This window comes from Phyllopteryx taeniolatus, chromosome 1 (assembly GCF_024500385.1).
Source record: "Phyllopteryx taeniolatus isolate TA_2022b chromosome 1, UOR_Ptae_1.2, whole genome shotgun sequence".
Taxonomy (NCBI): domain Eukaryota; kingdom Metazoa; phylum Chordata; class Actinopteri; order Syngnathiformes; family Syngnathidae; genus Phyllopteryx; species Phyllopteryx taeniolatus.
The window spans coordinates 34,478,013-34,505,853 of NC_084502.1; the positions used below are offsets into that span (position 1 = coordinate 34,478,013).

Below are 27,841 nucleotides of genomic sequence, written 5' to 3' on the forward strand. Positions count from 1 at the left end.
TCCCGGTGGGACATGCCCGGAACACCTCACCAGGGAGGCGTCCGGGAGGCATCCGAATCAGATGCCCCAGCCACCTCATCTGGCTCCTCTCAATGCGGAGGAGTAGCGGCTCTACTCTGAGATCCTCTCGGATGACCGAGCTTCTCACCCTATCTCTAAGGGAGAGCCCGGACACCCTGCGGAGGAAACTCACTTCGGCCGGTGCATTATGAAGTGCAAAATACAACAAGAGACCACAGACTGTAAAGAAACTGAAGCTGTGCATCAAGCAAGAATGGGAACGAATCTCACCGACAAAGCTTCAACACTTAGCGTCCTCAGTTCCCAAATGCTTACTGAGTGTTGTTAAAAGGAAAAGTGATTTAACACAGTGGTAAACACTATGTATGGTAGCTGTGTCATCACATTCTGTCACCATGCATCTCTGTGTGTGACATTTTACGGACCTGTCAGGATCCTGCACATTGCGTTCTACTAAAGTCTTGCAAAATGCACGGAGTCTGGTCGCATCTGCCTACAACCCTTCTAAAGTTAAGCCATGTGTTTAATTTACCTACAATTCATGCCGCGGCATAATGCTTGTAACGCCTAATATTAAAAATGTTGACATCATGGTAGCCTAAATGTTACTTAAAGCTTTGAACTGAACAGTTAATGAAGGTTTTGTGATGGCAAAAGTTGTTACTATTTTAAATGGGGAAATTTGGAGATCGAAAAGTGAACAGACAATTTTGTGACGACCGAACCGGGTTGAAGTGTGCAAACACAAATGTATCATCTTTATTATTTTCACTCCTATGTCCAGTGACTATGTCAGTTTCATACAATTCAAACGTAGCAGCATAGTCACACATTGTTACAATACAGTAAAAAGATATAATTTTATTGCTGCAGGAATCTAACTGTCAAATATCATAAGATTGATACATTTTCTCAAATATAAATATCATAAAGTACAATCCTAATGTATTTTATGCAGTTATGATAAATTACAAATGTATGGCAGGAATACAGTATATAACAATCATTGATATACAGCCTGGTGATGCAAAAGGGCAGGATCAAATCAACATTACTGGGACCTACAAGGGTGTTACCATGACAACCACACCCTAAAAAACACCGTTCGGTGCTGTGTTGTTACCATCTCAGCATCACTCACAACTAATATTAAAAAAAAAAAAAAAAAAAAAAAAAATTGGATTAAATTGTTGAGAAAATGAATTAAAGACCGTATGAGTCATATATACACAGAAAACCCTAGTTCATGTTCGTTCTATGTTGTACAGTACGTGGAGTAAAAAGACTCACAAGCATGACAATAACGTATTGCATGTTCAGGTCATTTTACTGGTGAAGCAGCACGAGCTGGTCCAAGGAAGAGGCAGTGAAATAGAAAACACAAATCACTTTAGCTCCGCCTACTTCAACCCACAGCTTATCACACAGCGTCGGGTCAAAATTCAGTTCGAACTCGCTCGGAACGTGGCCGTGCTTGCTGTCGTATGGTGGCGCTCGTGAGCGGTTCATTTGAGGAGAACGATCGCAGATTGCCGCGACGTGACGCTACACCCCGAGGAGCATGCCCATGAAGTCGGAGCCGTTCTGTATCGTAATGGAGGCCCCAGCTGCGTTGTCCACAAAGATGGAGGTGTACTGGCCTGCCTGCAAGGAAGCAACAAATTGTGTGACGCATTAAGTGAACACCCATTTATCGCAGGGGATATATTCCAGACCCACCCACAATAGGTTAAAATCTACGATGTAGACTCCCACACACTTTAAACAAATTTAAACTTGTGAAAACTCACTTTACCCTTACATACTCTTCATTTTATATGCACACATAGTATGTTGCTGTCTCCTTGAGCAAGACACTGATACCCCGAACTGCTCCCCGGGCGCTTCAGCTGCCCCGTGTTCCAGTGTGTTCCACTAACAACTGTGTGTGTGCACTGTGATGGGTAAAATGCAGAGAACAAATTTCATGTGCATGCATGTTCATGACAGTAAAGGTGATTCTTCTTCTTCTATGCAAATGTCAGGGAACACCAACAGTTTTTGGGAAGCTCTCTCTTGAACACTGTTACCACTGTCCCATGAAGAATATATACATTTAAGGAATGTACAGTTTCATAGTTTCAAGATTCCCACGTTACCACCATTTACCTTGATTTGATACACAGTGGTAAATCTAAAATATTTTTTTCAGACAGAGGTCCAATTTGACCTGGAACAGTTTCAATGTACACAAACTTTGTAAAAGGTTTGTGGAAAAAAACTGACATTTGTAAACGTTTACATTTTTGTGTATGTTGGGTCATGTTCGGAAAAATCTAATCCAATTTTATCTTTTTATACATTAAAAATGCAATACAAAGTGTTTTACAGAAATAAAAGACAGACACTGGAAATAGCAAGGAATATACAAAAACCCACCCCTCCCACCCTCTCATATAAATGCAAACACACTGATACGAAGACACACACACATACACACTCACACACACACACATGCAAACAGCACATGTTAATGGTTAGCGAAGAGACATGGCAAGGCAGAATCCAGGTTCCTCATTGATCAAAGAGTGCGTAGAACACGTAATTTGTTCATAAGACTGAAATTTAGAATGCGCGCACGCACAATAAAATCCGTACCGGTATTCATTGAACTTGTCACACCCACTATGTGTGTTGATGAATCCCACCTGTTTTAAACTGTCAAGCTCGCGCACGGCGAGCCTCGTTTGCTTTGAGAAACGCTTCCAATTGAGCATATATAGTAGCAACAATCCCTTTTATGCTTAGATTTTAGCCCCAATACTGACCCGATTAGCTATGGCGGGCAATTTCCCTGATCGGGCCCGACATATTTTGTCAGGAATGACAAAACTTCTTGTAGTGTGACTTAATCCACGACCAAGGATTTGGCCCTATGATGCCAAAACGAAAAGTCAAGGATGTTTCCCGAAGCTTTAGAGTATCATTCGACAGAACGCCGGCTTGTTTACATACAAACTTTAGTGTTAGCACTACCTTGCTAGGCTACAAAACATTATGTTGCCTGCTTGCGAGCCATATTGTATTAAAAGTACGTGAACATACTTCAAGCTCTTCTTGAATGTAGAGCCCATTCCCGAGCACCGGTGACGACACCATGCTTTTCCTCTTTTTGTTCTTTTTTTCCCCAACACAGTACAATACATTGGTGCGATCCATTATTGCTATCATCTCCATGGTAACGGGTGTATCCGTTCGCGTTGACTGGTGACACGTTTTCTGGTTCCGGCTCCCTGCCACTGTTTGATTTGACAAGATAAATGTCGGAATAAATGTCGTGGAGTGTTGCCACTGTCTGCCATAAAATGATGTGGTGGGGCCAGATCTGGCCCCTGTGCCTTGAGTTTGACACCTGCGCCTTAAATCATTCAAAAGCTCCAAAATTGCATTGCTGAATAAAAGATATGTCACGATAATGTTTGTCTCTGGCATTTAAAAAATGTAAATGCTTGCGGAAAAGATCTGTTCCGCCTGTCTACTCTTATTTTGCCTGCCCTTCTCGTCATGGTTATGCACAGCAGTGCCGTTTGCAGCTGCCCTTTAGACACGGTATTTAAAGACACAAAATCAGCCATAGCAATTTGTCTCAGTTTAATATATCACATTGCGCATGCCTAATCAATCTAACTTCATAAAGTCTTCAAACAACGCGCAAATAAACTTTGTGGCAATTTAGCGCAATTGGCAGAATCAATCTTTCGTGCACCTGTTTAGAAGATCAGCTTCAACATCTATTTGCTTACGCAATGAAGTTTGCGGCCATTTTTAACAGGGAAACCTTTAGAAAATTAGGCCCTATAAGAGCAGTGCCGGCGAGTTCAGAACATCCAAAGAGACATTTTCACATCCCATTAAGAATAATATTTTAAGAACTACTAATTGGTTAATTGGTTTGCCCCATAGTCAATCAATGACATGTAGTCAAACGTCCATCCCTCCTGTGTTTATCCCTGACCTAAGCAAACCACCAAAATTACATAGAGATCTATTAAAAATGGACCACATTTGACTCACCTGGAGCTCCAAGAGTCCCTGAACACTCACAGTGAAGATCCGACTGTTACTCTCCAAGCCAACAATCATCTCCAATGAGCTGCAAGACAAAAATTAGGTTTCAATAACTATTATTGTACAGACCTTCACATTGGCACACAATACGATGTTAGGTTTTGTCGGGGTCGTTTAGAAATAATATTTATTTAATTATTTATTTGTACTCATGTTTGAATATATGAATGTTGAATAGGATGTACATAATCCAGTATTATCCAAGCAAGCTAACAACACCTCCTCAGAGGGAAGCACTGGCTTCTGTTAAATGGAAAATACACATTTTTTATACCAAATCAATCATGTTCGCCTTCACATCGACTGCCATTGCGAAGAGCCTCATTGCCCATTCTCTGCATAGGAGGGGGTTTGTGCAAGACTTATCTTAGAAAATAAAGCCAGGTACTTTTTATACCAACCCCAATTTCAATGAAATTGGGATGTGTAAAACCTAATAAAAACAGAAACTAGTGATTTGAAAATCCTTTTGAAAGTGCATTCATTGATTACTCTACAATGACAAGGTATTTCATGTTGGAACTGATCAATTTTATTCCTTTTTTTCCACTCATTTTGAATTGACGTGCGCCTGCTCAGTGACTGCTTGGTTTACCCAATAGCAGCCACTGAGCAGGTGCGTGTCACAACATAAACAGACAAACTCTTCAGATCAAGACTCAGCTGTTTACCTGCATCACAAAGGAAAACAGCACCCTTTTTTTTTTTTTTTAAACCTGTTCTGCTCAGCTCCAAGGTCTATCAGAATGGTCGATCTGTATGCCTTTGTGCTGGAACAGTTTTGCTGTGCAACGGGATTTCGAAATACTCCCTCTGATTATTTTAAATGTTTTTAATTATTCTGATGTTTATTGAAAATGCTGCCGGACAGAAAAGTGTTTTAGGAGACAGACAAAGGGACAGAGTGGACAAAGGGACTTGGGGTGAGAACCACAGCAGAACAATAGTGAGAGTCTAGATACAGTATTTGAACACAAGTAACATTACAACAGTCATTTGTAGATGAGGGGCGGGGGCGGCTGGGGGGGGGGCACCCGGTGAGGACATGCAATAACTAACCAAGAGAACAAGATAAGAGGACAGAAAAGGGCAGGACAGGATGTGGAAAAATGAGCAAGTCAGTGCTACTGTCGAGTGGTGGGGTGTGATTCTTTTTTAGTGTCTAAACACCTGTAAGAGGCGGCACAGTGGCCGACTAGTTAGAGCGTCAGCCTCACAGTTCTGAGGACCGGGGTTCAATCTCCGGCCCTGCCTGTGTGGAGTTTGCATGTTCTCCCCGTGCCTGCGTGGGTTTTTTTCCGGGCACTCCGGTTTCCTCCGACATCCCAAAAACATGCATGGTAGGTTAATTGACGACTCTAAATTGCCAGTAGGTGTGACTGTGAGTGCGAATGGTTGTTTGTTTGTATGTGCCCTGCGATTGGCTGGCAACCAGTTCAGGGTGTACCCCGCCTCCTGCCCGATGATAGCTGGGATAGGCTCCAGCACGCCCGCAACCCTAGTGAGGAGAAGCGGCTCAGAAAATGGATGGATGGATGGACACCTGTAGGAACCTGTGAGTTGATGTTAGTATAACCTATGTTGTTATTATTGATCCCAGCACAAGTAATTAAAGTCTATAGTGTTTCTATCAAACTCATTAGTGAATGAACACCATCTCACATGCATGTTAGTCAATTGGTGTACGGAGTTGCTGAGCCGGCAAATCGAGGAAGGGTGGGTCTTCATATCTATGGTCAGAACCGCTACACACATTTCCAGCTGCCAGTAGGGTGGAAGACTGGTTATCTGCCTCACAGTTCTGGGGACCGGGGTTAAAGTCCTGGGCCCGCCTGTGTGGAGTTTGCATGTTGCGTGTTCTTTTATTATTATTATTATTATTATTATTATTATTATTAGTGGCGAGGCTACACTTATTTTGGGTCATCCACCAAATGGTCTTTTTCGAGATCTAAAAAGCTCGATCAAATTTCAGAAGGGTACTTTCAAAATTCGGTCATGGGCTCAGCCCACCCAAAGTACTCGACCTAGACTCACCCCTGCATAAAACATTGCCTGTACATTTTGTGAAGTTACATAATGGCTAAAGTTTATTCCTAAAACTGATTATTATATACATCCCAAAAATGTATTTTTTTTGGGATGTATATAATAATCAGTGTAATGTCTTTTACAATCTATAACAATAATAATCAGAGAAACAATCTGATTATTATTATAGATTTATTATTATTATAGATTAATAATAAAAGATTATTATTATTATAAATTTACAATCTATAAAAATAATAATCAGAGAAATGTATTTTACAATCTATAAAAATATGAGTTTAATCAGCGCCCTGAAGGGATTTCGTTTGGCCTTTGAGATTGCACTGTAATCGCCATGTGTGATACTTACGTGTATCTGTGGCAAAGTGATTCGATGCAGATTAATACACGGATATTGTCCCTGGCCTTCAACTGGCTCTTGCTTCTCTTCACTTCACTGTGATCTGGAAAACAATCCACATTTATTTACTGTTATATCTGAAGCAACACCACTGCATTTACATACATTAGAAATTGTACCACCTTCTAAAGTCATTCAATAAACCAAATAGCATATTAGACATTGCCTTGGTAACGTCAGATAAACTATTTTGAGGTCTATAGTAATTTATAAGTGGACCACCTAGAAAACGTTAATGTTACATTTATGTGAGTTGTATGCAGAACCTGTACAAGCACAGCAATGATCCATCATTATTTCAGAACATGATGTTAAAACACAGACAAGGATTTTTTAATTTAGCGTTAGCTTTTGCTCTCGTCCTTGTAGCTCAACACACGCAAGTTTACCGCAGTGGCTTAAAAGTCAGTTATACGTTGAAGGAAGGACTGTGGTGACAAAGATACCATTTTAAAATCGACTTTATTCAAATGTTATGTTCAATAGTTAAGTTAAATCGTTTGATGGTTAGTACATTATTATTATCCATTAACTTGGCTTTTTTGGTATTTTTATGTCTTTGTCAAAAATTCAATTCCATTATGCAAATGTGGGGTGCGTAAAAGACTAAACAAGCCATCTAAAAATGCTACATATTCTTAGAAACAAAACGTAATTTGTACCAGGGACTATTGGCATTAACCTTAACATAACAACAATTCTCAAACATATAACCCATGTATTATGCAATCAAGTTGAATATCAAGTTATGAAGTAGCATGCGTGGCCACTAACTACAACATCTTAAGTAGTACATTTGTTTTGATTTACCAATGTGGACATTGGCAGAGAACTGGTAGATCCCTGTGATAGGGGCGGTGAATCTGCCAGTAGACTGGTCCATGCTTGACCCTCTCAGGAAGGCTCCCTTAGCTGGTGGCTGAAATCATAGTGAGATCAGAGGCGGCATTTTACAAATAACAGATAATAATTGATGAGAAGTTATGTGACAGAGTTTGAGAATAAGGACACATTCAAACTTGGCACCTAAAGTCCGGTTCGTTTGTCTAGCGTGACTAATCGAAGCCCATGGTACCCTTGCTCATACATGGGACCGTCTAATAGAAAAGTCATGTAATTAATGCAATAGTACCTAACCAATAGCTGGGATAGGCTCCAGCACGCCCGCGACCCTAGTGAGGATAAGCGATACAGAAAATGAATGGATGGATGGAGTACCTAACTACCTCCACCATGGACAATATACAGAATGACTCAAAATAATGCACAAAGTCATGAAAGATGTAGTAATGCAGTTTTGTATTATGAAGGGATGGCACACTTCAAATGTGCTGAAGCCAGTCCTTGCGTACTCTGCGTTCAGTTCATCCGTACAGTATTTCTGTCTGTCTGTGGACCGAATGCAGTAGTACCACCAGAAATCGTTGGGCAATGTTGAGATTTGAAGTGACTACTATAAACTTCGGACTAAATATAATTATAGAAATGTCAGATACTAACGAAGAAAAAAATCGCTGCCAACAGGTTTTGCTGAACATTCATTGTAATCAGAGGTGAATAGTAAAGCACTACATTTACTCGGTTACATTTACTCAAGTAACATTTTCGATCAACTGTGCTTGTCAGATTACTTTAAATGCACCATACCTTTTACTTTTACTTGAGTATTTATGTGAAGGAGGAACGATACTTTGACTCCGTTACAATGATCGGGATGTCGTTCGCTACTTTTATTTATCCATGCTTGCGTCTGTCTGTCTATTTTTAGACTGCATCTTCGACTTCCGCATAGGGCACCCGTTGCGCGAATTGAACATTACCACAGTGACGTTGACTCATGTCCACCAATTAAACAACACAAGGCAGTCACATGACCGTGCACGTTGCCTTCGCGAACCGATCAAAATGACTCGTGACTGGGGCGTAAAAAAAACAGCTGCACGACTGTGTTTACTTTACAGACTTTACTTTACAGCTTTGTCATGCAGCTCTTAAAGTGTGACTTCCCAAACTTGGATATTTCAGCCCACTTCTAACTTGAGAAAACACCTTCCGGTATGTTGCAGATGTTTTTGCTGTTGTTTTGGCAGTGGACATGGCAACATTAGCCCTGTCCTATGGTGTCGCTCAAGCACACACAATCACTAAGTCTGGTCAGCAAACAGCTCTTTCATGAAGTCATTTATGTGAATAAAGCAAATCATGTTTCTGTAGGTCCCAATGCATGTGTTGTTGGTTTTTGGGCAGTTAAAAATTTAAATGGTGGCCGGTGTGTGTCAACTCCCATATATTATTTATTTTTATTTTTATTTGATGTTCATGCTCTGATTTAAAAAAAAAAAATCTGAAGTTACCCACAAGTTACTCTTGAATAGTTTTTCCATTGAGTACTTTCTTACTCTTACTCAAGTAAATATTCGAATGACTACTTTTTACTTTTACTTGTTTCATATTATTCTAAAGTAACAGTACCCTTGGCGGCACAGTGGGCGACTGGTTAGAGCGTCAGCCTCACAGTTCTGAGGACCCGGATTCAATCCCCGGCCCCACCTGTGTGGAGTTTGCATGTTCTCTCCGTGCCTGCGTGGGTTTTCTCCGGGTACTCCGGTTTCCTCCCACATCCCAAAAACATGCATGAATTGGAGACTCTAAATTGCCCGTAGGCATGACTGTGAGTGCGAATGGTTGTTTGTTCCTATGTGCCCTGCGATTGGCTGGCAACCAGTTCAGGGTGTACCCCGCCTCCTGCCCGATGACAGCTGGGATAGGCTCCAGCACGCCCGCGACCCTAGTGAGGAGAAGCGGCTCAGAAAATGGATGGATGGACAGTACTCTTACTTGAGTACAATATTTGGCTACTCTACCCACCTCTGATTGTAATGCAACAGATGCATGGAAATATATTGTAAAGGCAGTGGTGTTTATATACAACCCCAATTCCAATGAAGTTGGGACGTTGTGTTAAACATAAATAAAAACAGAATACAATGATTTGCAAATCATGTTCCACCTATATTTCATTGAATACACTGCAAAGACAAGATATTTAATCTTCAAACTGATAAATTGTATTGTTTTTAGCAAATAATCATTAACTTTGAATTTTATGGCTCCAACACGTTCCAAAAAAGCTGGGACAGGGTCATGTTTACCACTGTGTTAGATCACCTTTTCTTTTAACAACATTCAATAAAAATTTGGGAACTGAGGACACTAATTATTGAAGCTTTGTAGGTGGAATTCTTTCCCATTCTTGCTTGATGTACAGCTTCAGCTGTTCAACATTCCGGGGTCTCCACTGTTGTATTTTACGCTTCATATTGCGCCACACATTTTTAATGGGAGACAGGTCTGGAATGCAGGCAGGGCAGTGTAGTACCCGTACTCTTTTACTACGAAGCCACGCTGTTGTAACACGTGCAGAATGTGTTTTGGAATTGTCTTGCTGAAATAAGCAGGGGCGTCCATGAAAAAGACGTTGCTTGGATGGCAGCATATGTTTCTCCGAAACCTGTATGTACCTTTCAGCATTAATGTTGCCTTCACAGATGTCTAAGTTACCCATGCCATTGGCACTAACACAGCCCCAAACCATCACTGATGCTGGCTTTTGAACTTTGCGTCCATAACAGTCCGGATGGTTCTTTTCCTCTTTGGCCCTGAGGACACGACATCCACAATTTCCGAAAAAAAATGTGAAATGTGGACTCGTCGGACCACAGAACACTTTTACACTCTGCATCAGTCCCAGAGAAGCCGGCAGCGTTTCTGGGTGTTGTTGATAAATAGCTTTTGGTTTGCACAGTAGAGTTTCAAGTTGCACTTACAGATGTAGCGCCGAACTGTATTTACTGACATTGGTAGATGATTAAATCCCTAAATTCCTTGCAATTGTAGTTGAGGAACATTGTCCTTAAGCTGTTCGACTATTTTCTCATGCACTTGTTCACAAAGAGGTGAACCTCGCCCCATCTTTGCTTGTGAATGACTGAGCAATTCAGGGAAGCTCCTTTTATACCCAATCATGGCACCCACCTGTTCCCAATTAGCCATCCCTGTGGGATGTTCCAAACAGGTGTTTGATGAGCATTCCTCAACTTTCTCGGTCTTTTTTGCCACCTGTCCCAGCTTTTTTGGAACGTGTTGCAGCCATAAAATTCTAAGTTAATGATTATTTGCTAAGAACAATAAGGTTTGTCAGTTTGAATATTAAATATCTTGTCTTTGTAGTGTATTCAATTAAATATAGGTTGAACATGATTTACAAATCATTGTATTCTGTTTTTATTTATGTTTAACACAACGTCCCAACTTCATTGGAATTGGGGTTGTAGTTTAAAAATCACTCTTCTACATCTATTTTCATATGGGAGCCCAATAGATCTGGACCTTTTCTGGTCCGAATTTGTTGATGAGTTTATGGAATTGATCAGTTTTGTTCCTGGCTTGGTTTCTTTTCACTTGGTAAAAAGTTCATGTGAACCATAACAAATCATATAAGATACTGTAAATTGCTCCTCTCAAGGATGAATGAAAAGGGAAGGTTTGGTGGAAGGACTAAGGATTAAAAGGTCCTCACACTTTGTTGACAGCTTTAATCATTATATGGACAATTTAGCAGGCTATGGTCCAGCAGCAAATAGTCAAGAGCATATTACATGAAAAGTGACAAGACATGCTGCTATCAGACAAAATGCTCAATGCATACGTTCTAAATCCTAGACGTATTCAGTAACTCATCAGTCTCATCTGTTTACAGGCTACATGTTGCTTCGTCACCACGATGATGTTTAGGGTAACTTGAAACAGGAACGGTTTCTTTTACAGTTGGATTCGTACTACAACTGAACCGCTTCAGATGTTTGGAAGGGTTGGAATGGTCGGCACCAAAGTTCGATCACGAACAAAGCAGAAGAAAACAACATAGTTTTTGATTAAAATTGATTAAAAGATTCCATTACAGGACCTTGTTTTTTTTTTCAATTATCTGAGCATGTCACAACGCCACACAGCTAGCCCCTGGCCTGTCTACCTCCGTCTATAAAGAATCTGCTATGCTAGCCTTGTCAACAGGCTTCTTCCACTACAGCAAGCTGTTTCTTACAATGTCTATTTCTGTCCTCTCCAAACTTTATTCCAAGTCACAGACAGAGTGCCTTTTGTGTGCTGTCCAGAAAGTGATGTGTGGAATTGAACTGATATTTTGGTTGGTCTTTGGGTGGAACTTCAGGCTTTACCATGCCAGTTACCACTGCAGGGGACGATGCCTCACACAAATTAAACAATGTCTACCAAACACTAAACTCTCTCCAGAACAGGCTTACCACTGAAAAGCAAATGACCCAGAAACAAAAATTTCAAGGACAAATCTTCAAGTTATGTCCACATTTTCAGAGGGAATTAAAAAAAAAAGATAACAATGTAATTTATCATATTTCTCTGTATTCAGTGGAACATGTATTTTTAGTATTAGCTCCACACTATATTATCTATATATTAAGTTGTAAAATGTATTTTTAAAGGATCCAAAAAAGATTAGTTTCTTTCTCAAATTATCTATTCACAAACCGAAATTACTTGCTCATTGTATACGTTTTTTTGTTTTGTTTTTTTGTAGCCATGTTTTTGTTTACATCTGACGGAAGCACTTCAAAGTCGAGCCTCATAAGTGGGATATTAGCAATTTCCCAGCAGTCTTGAATGCAATACTAAGCCACTTTAAAATTAGTTCAACAGGTGGTCCTACAGTGCCTCACTGTAAGGCCCTTTTAGGCAATCGTTGGCCTGAAAAAAATTGTTTCTGGCAAAGGCACAAGAACGTGAAATCAAAGAAAATGTGAATTACTATATATAGTTGACCATAAATTAGCAAAACTAATTAAATTATTTTATAAAGAACAAATCTCCATAAGCACGGGCACCACTTCACACCGTGCTACCTACATACGAACATGCAAAAAAAAAAAAGAGTATTAAGGACATGGCTTGAGTCATGCAGCAAGTGGAGCGTAGTCATCAACGTTTGTAACATACTGTTTGAAAATTCTGGAGCTCCACCAGAGTCTTCTTGTCCACCACTATGGGTCCCTTGAGTTTGCAGTGGAAAGCCTCATCTATCCTCCTGTAGGAGGTCATGCCCTCCTGCAGTGTGAGGAGAGCCACGGGAAGCTGGCTGGAAGGGGGTTGTCGATCCACAGCCACGGCTCGTCTCTCTGTAGCTTCTGTTAGAAACAAGATCATCACCATAAAGGCCCACTTAATACTATCATATCTCTGCAGGTTATTTGTCCTATATTGACTGGACAACCTAACATCTACCTTTTATCATTTCTTTGAACTCTTGAAGAAGAACTTCCTGGGTCACCTCAGCTCCAGGTGAGCCAGGTGGTCCTTGTGGGCCCGGAGGACCTGGAGGACCAGGTGGGCCTGGCTAGTGAAGGACCGACACTAAACGTTAGTAACCAAACAGGTCATTAAAGTCACAGTTCACATTTTTAGAGAGTAACTCCTGAAGTGTCTTGTGTGTGTAGGATAGGATAGTTATAAGAAGAACAAAAGGAAGGACACGCAGTAAATAAAAGAACAACAATGGAAGGCATATTTCTTCTTGACAAGTGTCTTTATTTCAAGAAGAAGACAACCTTTGGTATTTGTCCTCTTCCCATTCTGGAAGTGACCATTCAATGTCCACAAATCAACACACTGCACTACGTGTCTATCTCTGGCCTTTGGGTACCCTACCAGAGCTCTTGGTACGTCAATGAAAGGATGCCAAAACGTCGTATGGTATGAATCAGTAAATTCATCTTATTTCATCATTTAACTAAAGGAGATATTAGCGAACAGAACCAAACTTTACTGCTTGATGGAAATGAGGAATTTTTGGATACTTTTTTAAACAGTGCAATACTCTCTGCCATCTTCTGGGTTTACCAGAGGTCTTTTCCGTTTGCGACATTTCGCTGGGAAGTTGCCAACAGGTCTTTTGACAAAGTCCATCCATGATCCCAATGGATCCACTCTCTGGTTGTCAGAAACCTGCAACGAGAAGGTAACATTGCCTTGGATTTGCAAAGAAGGAGGAACAATCTAAAATAAAGTCATAGTGAGCATATCTCTGAAAGCTGTATGATTTTATATTTGAAGAACTACTTTCCAAAACACAATAAACAACCAATTTTAAAAAGATTGACCTTGCCCTTCTATTATGTGTATACTGTATTATCTTTTGTTCAGACTGAGTCAATCGATTGTAAACATGAATTTGCAAGTCTGGGAAAATAAATCGCATTTCTTAGAATAATCAAATCTGATTCGTACCATTGCGGAAAAGAGCTCTTGATTTGCATTATTAGATCATGGGTTTTTCCTAACGGGACAAATGTTTTAAATAACCAGCAACATTCAAAGTTACATTTGAAACATGAAGAGCTGTGTACAATGCATTCTGTACAAAATAGAGGAAAATAGTCACGCAAGATCAATAAAAAAAAAAATTGGTTTATTGCGTTAGGAGTCAATATTAATGAAGTCAATAAATGCCATACAAGTTAAATTTTCCTTTTTTCCTAAGCTTGTAGTGGACACCTGAGCCTTGCAAAAATGCTGCTTCCTATTGATTTGGAGTGTAAAATAAAGTTAGTTAGATAACGTTTGCCACATTGCATTTACTAAAACAGTACATTAATCATCCAATGTATTGTCCAAAATAAATAAACGCCTCACCCCCAACAGATGATACCTTTTTTCCCTCAAGAAAAAAAATGTCTGGGTGTAATTATATGATATCGCTATGTCTCATCACATTGCCTGCAGAGCTGATATGGCAGTTGTAAAGCTAAAGTTTATCATTATTTATTTGTGGAAAAAAAACATTTGCGTCCCAATAAACACCTTGTTGGTAATAGCTACCTGGTACTTTCTGCAGTAAATGAACATGTCGGAATAATATATTAGGTAGTATTTCAAATAATTATATTTTGTGTACATTATTTAGGTATATAGAATAATATTGTAATACTTTCATAATATGTAATAAATAAAATGTGCCATAGTAATTGCCTGTACCTGCAGTCCTATTTAAGAAATTTTAAAATAGTAATTTTAAAGATCCAATTAAACTAGGGAAGACTTTCTGTCTCTCTTGCAGAATTTACTTTAACTAAAAAACTAAAAAAATTAAAAAGAAATGCGGCTTTTTGGTTGACCATTTTAAGTTTGGCCAGTGGCCTTTTAAAACAATCAATTACTGTAATGCTAATTTTGTCCCTCTACATTTTTTACTCATGTGCCACGTCAAATCCTACTTTCCCAAACAGCCTCAGACAAATGTAAACAAAGTGAATGATTTCTTAGCACGTGGAATGTTCCTTAAGCAGGCTGGTGAAAAACGACTCAGTAATGCATTTAAGTGTGGACTGTCAACGTTCGTTTAAAATAACATGACAACACATTGTAATAGAATGTACTATACCCCTGCTTCACATGATTTAATTGTGTTAGTCTATTCAACATGTATACTTATCTGAAACAACTCACTCATCATAAGTTTCATTGGCCAAACATGAAATGTTCCAAGGTATCTGGATGCAACCTTTTCATGCATTACACTGCGTATTTTGATTTATGTCCGAGAGCCTGAATGAATTCCAATTGCATCAATCTTAAGCAGCCTTTCACCAAATGTCAAATCCTTTTGCAGTCGAGATAGATGAGGAGATAAAGACGAGCCACGAAAGGTGAGTCGTCTGAGATGGAATTTGTTTAGGTTTGGCAGGGGGACGCAGATCACTTATCTGCAAAACCAACACAACATTTTTTTTTTCACTGTACAAGACCTGCCTCTTGTTCCACTGCAATAAAAAAGTGACTTCTTGTTTGCCTTCTCAATGTGCTGGAATCAAAAAACGTTCCCCCTCAAATATTTGGAGTTTCTCTTCTGTCTGACAGCAGACTAAATACACAAGTTAATATGTTGGATTTTCTTCTTCTTTTCTTTTTTTTTTTTTTTTTGCTTCTGAGGCTGGGAAACATACAAAAGCAATGAAAATGAGAACTTATAAGACTACTTTTCCAGCCTCCAATACAGTTTCCATAAAACAGCCTTGTAGAGGTTTTCCATTGAGACATTTTAAGAATAAGAACAGTTTTAAAGTGTTATTATGTATGTTTTTTCTTAGTTGCCAGCAGTCACTGTCAACATAGCAACTCTAAGACTAGGAAATGGAATTCTCATTTGTCCTTAACAAAATGAAATGAATAAGATGACATGTTTGGACGACTGGTTAGCACATCTGCCTCACAGTTCTGGGGACCGGGTTCAAATCCCGGCCCCGGTTGTGTGGAGCTTGCATGTTCTCCCCGTGCCTTGGTGGGTTTGTCCGTAGGTGTGACTGTGAGTGCGAATGGTTGTTTGTCTCTATGTGCCCTGTGATTGGCTGGCGACCGGTTCAGGGGGTACCCCGCCTCCCGCCCGAAGATAGCTGGGATAGACTCCAGCAGGCCCGCGACCTTTGTGAGGATAAGCGGTAAAGAAAATGGATGGATGGATGTTTGGATAATTATATTATCATCCCTGCCATCTTGGCAGCCAAATAGTGACGATCAGACTGCAGGAAGTCAGCAAACAATACAGCATTTCTCAAGCCAAGCAGCTATCGTGGTAAAGGCTATAGGTAGAGTGCGATAGATTTGTCAATTAGAGCCTTAACCCAGATTGCCCTGGCAGCTGTGAAGTGGTAAGCAAACATTTAAAAATGAAAGTGATAACTCAACATTATATTACTCCGAGCCTTTGTTTTCACATCTTGTGGAAAATTAAAGGTTACGTTAATTAAGTTGTACTAGTTTACACTTGTATGTTCAAATGTAACTTGCTGTTTCTTACCTACTGTTATTGATCATTGCACTGTTAGTTGTTAATAAAGCTGTTATGATTTTGACTTTGACCCTGCAAGAAATAATTTATATATCTACTCGATTTAATATTTCCTATGGGGAAATTTTTTTTTTAAACATAAAAAAAGTAATTTGAAGGGTGATCCAGAAATTAACTGTGTGAAACTACAGAGGTTCCATTTGATCAAAACTCCTACATATTTGTCATTAACTGTATTTTTGTCTATCTGAATGTCTACAAGCCTATTTCAAAAAAATAGAATATCATAGAAAAGTTTATTGATTTCCATAATTCCATCCAAAAAGTTAAACTTTCATAGATTATAGATTCAAGGCCTACAATTTAAACTATTTCAATTATTTGTGTTTATTTTTACATAATTTGGGCTTCCAGCTAATAAAACCCACGAAATCGGGAATTAAAAAAATTTGAATACTGTGAAGAAATCAGCCCAAATTTTGCAGGCCATAAATTTTTTAAACTGAGTGTCACACACTAATCATCAACTAAAGTCAAAGCACCTGCTGAGGTTTCCCCAGGTGTCATTAAACTGCTTCAGTTTGGTTCAATTGTCACAGTTGGGTTCAATATGGGGAAGACTGCAGACTTGACAACTGACCAGAAGACCATCATTGATACCCTCCATAGGATGGGTAAGCCACGAAGCTTCATAGCTAAGGAGGCTGGCTGTTCACAGAGTGTTGTGTCCAAGCATATCAATGGAAAGTCTAGTGGAGGTACAAAATGTGGCAGGAGAAGATGCACCAGCAAAAGAGATCACTGTGGGCTTCAGTGGATTATCAAAAAGAGAAGATTTAAGAATCTACCAGAGATCCAGAAAGAGTGGAATGAGGCGGGAGTCACAGCTTCAAAACCCACCACATTCAGACGCATCCGGGAGATGGGATACAACTGTCGGGTTCCTTGGGTCAAGCCACTTCTGAGCATCAGCCAATATAGGAAGCGTCTCAATTAGGCCAAGGAGAAGAAGGACTGGACTGTTGGCCAGTGGTCCAAGGTCCTCTTTTCCGATGAAAGTAATTTGTGCCTTTCATTCGGGAATTAAGATTCAAGGGTTTGGAGGAAGACGGGTGAAGAACAGAACCCAAGCTGCTTGAGGTCCAGTGTGAAATATCCACAGTCAGTCATGATTTGGGGTGCAATGTCTAGTGCAGATGTTGGTAAACTCCAAGGTCACCGCAAGAGTCTACCAGAATGTTTTAGAGGACTTCATGATTCCTCCTGCTGAAGATCTGTATGGAGATGCAGATTTCATCTTCCAGCACCAAAACCTGCCCATGCCATCACAGTGCTTGACTGGCCAGCCAACTCGCTAGATCTAAACCCCATTGAGAATCAATGGTGTGTAATCAAGAGGAAAATGAGGGGCACCAGACACAAAAACAAAGAAGAACTGACAGCAAGCAGCAAGGAACTCTGGGCTTCCATAACTCCCAGGCATTGCCACAGACTGATTGCCTCAATGCCACGGCGCATCGAGGCAGTGATTAAAGCAAAGGGATTCCCAACCAAGTATTGAAGATTCACATATTGTTTTGAAAGTACCACATTTTATTTTTCTTTCTTTTTTTTTCTCTACAAAAACTGAGAAGTGAACATTGGTTTCTTCCCAGTATTCACATTTTTGGAATTCCTGATGTCATGGGTTTTATGAGCTGGAAGCCCAAATTATGTAAAAATAAACAAATAAATACTTGAAATTGTTTAAATTGTGGGCCCTAAATCTATAATCTATGAAAGTTTAACTTTTTGAATGGAATTACGGAAATAAATAACCTTTTCCAGGATATTCACATTTTTTGGAAAGGGTCTATACCTGTCTTAAATGTCCACCTTTTTATATGACAGATCTTTAAGACTTTAAGTGTAATTAATTTTTTTAGATTCCATAAATATTAGTTGAGGGTATATTAGTATTTCAACCCTGAAGCCGTTTTAGGACATTGGGAGAGACAACGGGTGCTAATTCCAAAGTAAGTCAAAGCTTCACATTGGTCATGTCATGGCAAAGAGTCATAACATTGAGTATACTTGTGAGTCATTATAGCATTGGTTTTGCCTACATAATAAGAAAAATGACAGCATATAATTAACAGGAATTCATCCATACGCCGAGCTCGCTATCGTTTAAAAAAAAAACACGCACACAAACACACACTCACACGCACTATTGTAATTAAACTATTAAAACTTTACCCCTCAAGGATTTTCTGTGCTCAAGGACGAACGCCAACAGCCAAGGTAATTATTGACTTCATTTATGTGCTTAAAAATCACAGTTATTACTGTAATTCAATCACCATCTTTAAAGAATGATGAACTTGTTCCATTCTAATGTTTCTCCTTATTTATGGTTGTGAACTGTTCGACCACAATGGGGTGCTCTGATGGCGTGAACACCTTACGTGCTTTTTACACAAGATTTATTTTAATTGAAAACGGATTTATGCTCCATGCTTAACTGCCGTATTGCAGAATTGTTGTGGTCAGCACAATATTTTGATAATATCGTATTTTGAGTTATTTTGTGATTCCCATCCCTAATGTGCATCTGTGTAAAGTATTCAGTGTAGACATTCATGTGCAAATACTATAATTCACAACCAAGACAACATTTGTATTGTTTCGTTACAAGGTGAGATTGCCACATGTGTCTCAAAGTACACCGGGAATTGGCAAACAGTTAAAATTAGTGTCAAAATCATCTTTATTGGCCAAGTATGTTTGTAGTTTGTGTCACTCTAAGACTGCAGTAAAAAACAAAACAAAAAACACACCATAATAAATTATGCATAACGCATCCTGCCCGCAGTTAGCTGGAATAGGCTCCAGCATACCCGCAACCCTAGTGAGGATAAGCAGTGTAGAAATGGATGGATAGATGCAACAGGAGTGGGCTAAATTATCTAAGTGACTGCTACAATAAAAATTCAGTAAAAGTGACACACCAGAAGCGTGCAAAATGATAGCAATTTGTCACATTGAACTCACGAGTCAATTGATTGCTTTTATGGAAAGGGGAAAGAAGCTGTCGGAATGTCTGGTGGTTAAGGTGCGCAGTGTTTTGTCGTGCTGACCAGAGGGGCAGGAGTTGGAAAAGGTGGAGTCCAGGTTGGGATGAGTCCAACAGAACTTTGATTGCGTGCAAGTCCTGAAGAGTGGGAGGGACGAGGGCAACTATTCTTTTTATGCAGTTTTTACTGTACGTTGAACGGTCTGATATCTTTAAGTGGGGATGGAGCGGGCTTTGGTACCAGTCTGACAGCTGACAAAGAAAACCGGGGCCCTGTCTTTGATCACTATTGATGTATGAGTGCCTGGAAGTGGCTTTGTCTGTCAGTAGCCCAAACTGAGAGAACGTGTCACGTCGTCTGTCTGAAGATGAGAGGCTTTAAATCTTCTCTGCACCGTTTACACTTCTCAGTGTTGCTCCAGGCCATGCCACGGATACACTAGTCTGGAACTGGTCCAGTAGGAGTTTGGGACCATTTACAAAACACACTTTTGAAATTAAAACAAATAGAAACTGTGTTGTTTGGCTGTTTGCTTATACGAAAGGAGCAGAAAAACACAGTTGTTGTAAACATTGAAAGCGATCGTTTGTGCAAACAGAGGACACATTTTAAAGTCATATATCTACATTTACAAAGGCTATTCTTAAGAAGTGTTTCCATGTATGTCGTATTTCTTTAGTGATGTTGCCAGCTACTTCTCAGCATGCATAATAACAGTATTGTCTGTCATTTTTGCAGGTCCATGTCACAGGAGATTGGTTTGACAATATTGTTATGTGAAACATTTAAAAATTCCATTTAGGGAAAAATTCCTGTTTTTAGGAGGTGACTGTCATGTAAACTTTCCCTTATACTACATTATATTGCATATGGTACAGTACCCTTGTTTCAACATAAAGCAAAAAAAAAAATTTTTTTAAATGAAGTGGTATTCCACAGATGAGTTATTTTGATTCCCTTATGACATTTAAAAAAATCCAAATGCAAACCAAAAGTGTTTGATAGGGTCCCTCCATACTGAAGTCATCCAAGCCAGAGGTACTGAGGTCGCCCCCATATATAATCATTTGTACTAATAAAGGCCTACTATCAAAGAGACGCGTTACTTCCATTAAGCCCCCCCCTCCCCACCCCGTCCCACAAACACGCACACACACATCACGACTTGAGGAATTAATGCCAGTATTTAGTACTAGAGAATGTTTCATTTTTGGCTCACTCAATGAATGCAAAGCAATTGAATTAATGTAACTTAATAATTACTGTCATTATTTAGAGAAGACTTATACTGCATTTTACTTCAAACAAAGTAATGATCTGGCTGTGTGATGTGTTTGTGGGGAATTTGGTTGAATTTTTATGACGCCATAAAAGGAAAAGTATGGCCGACACAACAGTACTCTGGGACTTCATTTCAAACATCTCCTGTATTTTTCCATGAATTTTGCTGAATATTACAAGTGCTTGTGCATGTGTTGGCGCACGGGGGCAGAGAGAAGTGTTTTGTTGCTGATAAAAGTGTTGCACAGGCAGGCTTAAGGCTGGATAGACAGGAAGATGATCCCTATAATCCTCTTGTTATTTTCCATGCCTGTGCTGCTCCCTGTGCAGTCATCCATGCATGGCTGAATGGGGATCACAGTGCACCCATCACAACCTGAGAGGCAGGGATCCTGGGGCGGTACAAGATAAGAGCATCCTGCTAACCTGAGTGCATCCAATTTTCTTACAGTACATGAGACAAATTATCTTCTGGAGATTGCCTGTTGTGAATGTTTGTGAATATTGTTCCTGTCCGAAGAAAATCAAATACAGTAGAAGTCCTGAAGTCGTACAATTTGAAATTCCATCCATATTTTAGGGAAAATACACCTCTAAACTCACACAAACATTCAACATCATGCAACATCAGCATCTCATGAGAGCTGTTCAGTAACCACAAAGTTGCTTTTTGTGGGGTTTTTTTACAGCACATATTCCAGTCAGCGTCAACAATGGACATTAAGAGAAGTGAGAGGACTATCCACAGCAAGTTACTGGATGTGAAGTCAGAAGAATCAAATTTAAATCAGTAAGATTCCAGCATCAGCTCTTGGTATCGAATCCTAAAATCACCATGAGTAAGTATTGAACAAGAGGACTTTCCTGCTAGAGTGTGATCCAAAATGTCCCCCAAACATCACCGGGGATGAGAGAGGAAACAAAAGCCTCACCTTTGGTTTAATCCAGCCATTTATCAACACACCAAGTGTAATGTCTGACTTGACTCTCCCAATTACAACCATTGCGGATTCTTTGGTGCTCTCAACAATGACAGATGGCTCTCATCTTTTGTTTGGAGAGCAATGAGGCTTACAGTCTCTTAAAGAGGTTAAATTGGACAAGGAGGGAGGTTCAGGCAGGATTACATTTTTTTTTAAACGTATAACAAGTCCTCATCTCGTTATTGTGATTACAGTACCTTCAAGGAAAATGATCCGAGGGTTGCCCACTGCAAGCAGCCCACACGCAGGATTGGTCATCCTGAAAGTGTTTCCAGTTGGCATGAGGGGGGAAAAAATGTAAATGTAGAGTGTAAATGTTTGGCTCGTTTGACATCAGATATTTCACGCCAGGATGCCTCGACCAGACATGTTGTTTTCGTTGCCATGTGTAATAACGATAACTCACTAAATAAGCGGTGTGAATTGTTTCAGGGCACACTTTTGCCTCTGAAAGCAGAAAAGTATGGCAACGATGAGCTAACGTTTGTTTTAGTTTATATGAAGCTTGAAGTTCGGGCTGTCATCAGAGGTGACACCGTTTGGCAAAAACACTCTTCTGGGATTGAACTGCATCTTTAGGAGGCCATTTGTGCCATGACAACCATCTAATAAAAACTAATGTTTTTTTTAAGTTTCCCAACAATATTTCTTTACACAGTTGCAAAAGTGAATAAAAGCAACGTCACTTTGTAAACAAAGACAACACACATGCACACCAACTGCTCTTACTCTTTTGAATAGACTTCATCAGTGTATGAGTGGGTTTAAAATCTGATGTATACTGTTCAATTTGTCAATCTGTTTGGATGGCCCTCAGACAACTGGTCCTGAAAAGTGCATACTGTACCTAGGACAACTGGTCCTCGGAAATGTGGAGAACTGATCCTCGCAATAAATTTAACAACTTACTTTTTAAAAAATCAATTTAATTTTTATTTTAACACATGACAAACCTATTTCTAAACAAAAAATAAAGACCATAAATTGCCAACAAATCAATCTTTATTATGACAGAGAAGTGTTTCATACTTTAATACAAATCACAGAAAAATTTAGCACTTCTTTGTTACAAATCAGATATTTATCAAAATTCTCTCTCATATGTGTGTGTGTGAAAACTAGCTTTTGAGCAGTTAGTGCATTTATTGAACAAAATTACCATACATTACCTTATTATAAACTAATAACTTATACATAAAATTAACTTAAAGATACTCAATTTCAATTTAAAATTTCACCCAAATTTATGTCTAAACGATGTAAATTACAAAGTTTCTTTGAATCCTACCAGAGGATCAGTTGACCAACCAGGGTGGTCCTAGGGGACCAGTTGTCTTTAGGTATGCACTTCTGAGGACCAGTTGTCCTACAATCCTCTTGGACACATTAGTAATGTGGTGGTCTGCCATTGTTGTAATTGTAAAATACTTGTGCTAGGGTATACTCAATACTTAGCATGGCTACAGTTTTCATCATTGCAATGTCAGTGTTTTTTTTCAGGTTTCAAACTTTCCACTTTGAGACTAGTTTTCAGTTTAAAAAAAAAAAAAAAAAAGGTTTTTGGATTGATTATGTAAAGTCTGCTCTGATTGTGAGAGATGAAAACAATGTTAGTGGGGAGGGACAAGGTAGGATTTGAAGGGGAGCTAATCCTAACCAAGGTGTTCTCTTTCAGGATCCATTCGAACAGGTTTTGTGAGGACCTTAACACAGCAGGCTGTCCCACTTTTCAGGGCTGCACCGCCCACTGATTGGATGGCCCAGACTCAGTGGAGTCAGACAGGGTCATTGAATGACAGGATCAATTGACTGGGAAGAACAGTGCCACGGTTTTAAAAATATTCGCCCACCTAACGCTCCCAGGAATTACATCATGGCACAGGGCCTACTATGGTGGACCTCGGCTAGGGTAGGTAGGTGTTTGGAAGGGATTTGTGAAAACAACGAGACACCCCCACACCCTGTGGGATGAGACAGAGGAGTGGAATCCGAGCGGGTTATAATCTTCAGCAGACTTGAGAGTTGACACAAGGTCATTCTTCATTGGTTCTGCTTTTACAGGGCGGCCCAACCCAAATAAACAGCAGCGGACCACAACCACCTACATGGTGTTTTATAGATACAAAGGAGAACTCACTGCTTGTTTCCACGAGAGTAAGATTCCAAAGGTAGGGGCTGAAGGGAAAGAAAGCTGGTATATAGGACAGTATGAGTTGTATGCCAACAGAATGGGTGGGCTGAACACAAACAACCTAGCCTGGTGGAAAACCCTCACATATATTCATCGCCAGCAATAAACCAATAAGCAAACACCCTCACATTCATGGCTGAGGTGCCCTTGAGCAAGGCACCCAACTCCCCCAGGTGCTGGTAAGCTGGTGTTTACAACTGGTAGGGTTTAGATGCTGAGCTCAAATTGCACATACAGTATTTGTGGAAATTTACCTACTATCTATGATAGTTGTAGCTGTAGTCTCAAAAGCTAAAAAGGGGAACATTAACTCCAAAATGTAATAAAATCCGACAAACACGACCAGTGATCTGGGGTTTAATAGGGAAAAAGTATCTGAACATTGTAAATGGGATTTTCCTCGTTATATCAAAATTCCTACCAAATGCACTGGCTGGATCACATCCAGATGAAACAGTTTGCCGTTAAAGCTTCTGACTGCATAAAACACCACATTTGGTTTAAACTGGAAAGGATTTGACAACTATAATAATTCTCTACAAATGTTGCACATTTTAAAACTATGTTTTTGTTTTGATGTTGATGGAATAAACATACAGGCTGTGTTCACAATGACAGGTTCGGTTTGGTTGAAATGAACTCTGGTCCTATATCTCTCATAGTGCTGAACACTGAACATATATGCTGGACCCCACATCCTGGTCAATACATTTTCCAGCACCTTCCCTCTATTTTATAATATATAAAACACAGAATATATTTATTTTTCTTCAGTATTGACCAGTTAATCACATTACAATTGTGAACAGTTATTCTTCCACTCAGTCAATTCGGAAAGGTGTAAAGGGCTTGAGTAAAATTTTTATTTTGCTCCTCTCTGGAGCATTTTTGCAGGTTTTGAGGTTGTTCAACAGATGTTTCAACACCACATCATCAAAACTTGATTCCTCTGATGTTAAAGCTTCCAATAACTTCTCCTGGGTATTATACTGCTGGAAGTTCTCAGTGACTGTTTTGATTCATTTACTGTAGGTTGCCATGTCCTTAGCAGCCACAGACCCCCAAATTTACCTCCTTGGGCACTTTTTCCGAGTGATGGATGATTATCAGCTGCATGTCATCTGGCTGCAGTGACTTAATGACTTTTTTGGGGGAGCCTTTGACCAACGTAATGATCAGCTTGCTCACCAGGCTTTGTTGTGACAGCGTGGTACTATGTGACACTGAGGAGTGGTCTTCAGAAAGTAATGATTCACAATCCTTGTCCTGTGAACTGATGGTTTGAAGTTCTTGCTTTGGGGTTCCAATAGTTTTAATAATCATGTCAATATCATTCAATGTACCGCATACTTCATCGGCACTGGCCTTCCACTTCCTTGGCTCTATTTCCATCCTGAGAAGCATCTGCACGAACTTCCTGACGGCATCTTCTACAATGTTAAACAAAATATCTTTGTGATGTGCAGTGTTTTGTGCTTCCTCTGCCCATGTGTTTGGTTGCCTACAAACTCAGAGGCACAGGTCCCCTGATTTTTCTTAAAATATAGATTTTATCCCTCAGTTTTTTCTTTTAAACATTGTGATCTCATCATTGAGGCTTTCATGAGTATCTGTGACTTTTGTTCCTCCCATCACAGAATTGTTGTAAAGGTCCTAAACATCATCCTGGATTCTCTAAAAACTCAAGAGTAGCAGGTAGGGACAACACAGGATCAAATGTACCAACACCTGCAGAAGTGCTCTGAAGACTCAACAGGAACTCAAAGTCTTTCCACAGACTTTGACCAACTATATCAGCTATAAGCTTCTCAAATTACATTTGTGAGAACCTGACAAAGCTGTTTTTGTGGAGAAAGACTTGGCGGTGGATTGGCTGTACACTTGATGATAAAAAAAGTTAGTCAATGTCTTCTGAATCAACCTCAGATCAAAATTAAGACTTTCTGGGCCTCTGCTGTTACTGTCTATATCTGAGGTACAGTGAAGGTCATCAACAATAGTTGTGACAATGTCAGACACTGTGCCATTAAGACCTGGGGTGGTTCTTCAGTCGAACACCTGCAGGTTCAGCGTTTTTGCATTCAGACCATTTGCGGAGGATTTCAGTTGCTGCCTCAGTTGTCTCATCCATTCATTTGATTTGGGGATAAAGGATGACTTTCGACTTGGTAGCTCCATCTCTATTGAGTGAGCATGTCCATGAGGCTCGTGGACTGACAGCTGATGCCACGACGGTCCAAGACACCAAGTCGTCAATATAACGCAAGCCACATAAGTCCACAATGCATTACAAGCAAGACGTACCATCTAACAAAGCACTTTGAGATTAGTAAAAGTGCCAGGGATGTAGATACCATGGATGTAGATGATGAGGCACCAGCAGATGAGCGTCAATGTCGATGGGCAAAGCCAAAGTATTACAAAGTTTACACTTTGGGAAAATCCCGTTTGATATCAGTGAATCCAACTTGTTGGCGTAGTCGCACGGCTGTACCAGGATGCTAAGCACTGAAGCAAATGCACGATTCATTGTGCCCTCCAGGACAGGAGTTACCCCCATCAACCTTTGTATCGCCGACCAGTTGGTGGACTGGTATAATCGGTTGAGAGTTTTTGGGTCAGCTCTGTGAACATGTCCGCCAGTGTTGCACCTGTGCCAGAGTCACAATCACCTGCAGCCAGCAGGCATCACTGAGCTGGCAAGATCTTAGCAAAATGTTTCGACACAATCAGGAGAAGATTTCGACACAATCAGGAGAAGATTCTACTGTTCCACTGCCAAGTGTGTCTGCATTCTTCTGGATATAGGTAAACCTCTAAACTCTGTGAGATGTGACCACCAATCTGTAAAACCACACGAAGGAATTTCAGTCTCCCTTTATGACAGAAAGCTGTCATCATTATGATGTCACTCCACTATCTTTGTATGAGAATTATGACATCATCAGGGCTTGAAAAACAAAACGTGACTGCCGAATGATCATGTTAGCTCTTGGTCATTCCTCACCCCCCCAAAAAAAAACATTGACATTTTTTTTTTTAAAAACACATCACCTTTGGTTCATAGCTAGTGTCATTTCCCATAGCATTGAAGACGAAGAGGAATCATAATGCATAATAATAATAATAATAATAATAAGAAGGTAATTCCTGTCTGACATTAAAGCCTTCAACTGACCTTATTTGTCTCCAGAGTTGTTGGAGGACATTCACACTAGACTTCACACTAATTGATGCTCTGATCAGCCTTTAGCAGTGCACATTCCTGACATACCCGTGGAAGTCATCCATTAAGAATTTCACACATTTCGATGTGGCCTGCTGAGGTTTGACCTAAGAGGTCACACCTGTCCCCTGCAACCATTTAGCCTTTCCACTTGGGGACTGCAAAAGGCTGAGAAACCTGTTCATGTCACTTATCACTGTTATTAAAAAGCAATAGTAATATGGTACAATTATATGTTGGTTTTAAGTGTTCTAGTCACTACCTTGGGAATTCCAGACTCTTCTTCGCTGTTGGACAGAGTAACGTTGTAGGTCTCTGTGTGTTGCAGTGGTGTCTCCTTCAGCTTCTTCCTCTCCTTTTTAGCTTCTACTCCATCCAAGATGCAGTAAGTCCAACACATTGCAAGCGCCACAAGCAGGGGAGCAGTCCCACACCACATCTCCACAAAATTTCACCGTGATTTTGATGGAGACTGAATACTCTTGAGGTGGCGCCTACTCAAGGATGCTTACCAACCCAACGTCCTGAATGATGAGAAGGAGCCAAAAAGAATGCAGCAACTCCAAGAGACAGTCACACTGACTACTGCAGCTGAGCCCCACTACCCCCCCCCCCCCACCCCCCACCCCCCCCTCACCCACCTCGGC

The 27,841-nt window shown here is 40.0% G+C and overlaps 1 protein-coding gene across 4 annotated transcripts; it reads right to left on the reverse strand.

Moving 5' to 3' along the window:
• Positions 1-750: 750 nt before the first annotated feature.
• c1qtnf12 (C1q and TNF related 12) lies at positions 751-27,799 on the reverse strand. Of its 4 annotated transcripts, none has more exons than XM_061791053.1 (8): positions 27,457-27,799; positions 13,514-13,618; positions 12,899-13,010; positions 12,614-12,798; positions 7,391-7,499; positions 6,530-6,623; positions 4,075-4,153; positions 751-1,665 (listed from the first exon to the last, which is right to left on the reverse strand). In XM_061791053.1, exons 1-8 carry the CDS (start codon positions 27,631-27,633, stop codon positions 1,567-1,569), a joined length of 960 nt encoding a protein of 319 aa, XP_061647037.1. In that variant the 5' UTR covers positions 27,634-27,799; the 3' UTR covers positions 751-1,566. The 4 variants fall into 4 exon arrangements, with proteins under 4 accessions (XP_061647037.1, XP_061647027.1, XP_061647051.1 ...); XM_061791043.1 differs by having other exon boundaries at positions 12,614-12,801; XM_061791067.1 differs by lacking the exon at positions 13,514-13,618.
• Between the last annotated feature and the right edge of the window lie 42 nt (positions 27,800-27,841).

Bases quoted from the DNA above. Each gene is read 5' to 3' on its own strand.
- c1qtnf12 (XM_061791043.1), bottom strand. From the start codon at position 27,633: ATGTGGTGTGGGACTGCTCCCCTGCTTGTGGCGCTTGCAATGTGTTGG. The intron at 12,802-12,898 runs GTAGATGTTAGG...TGTTTCTAACAG, and splicing joins GTTCAAAGAAATGATAAAAG to AAGCTACAGAGAGACGAGCC. The intron at 4,154-6,529 runs GTAAGTATCACA...TTTGTCTTGCAG, and splicing joins TCACTTTGCCACAGATACAC to CTCATTGGAGATGATTGTTG.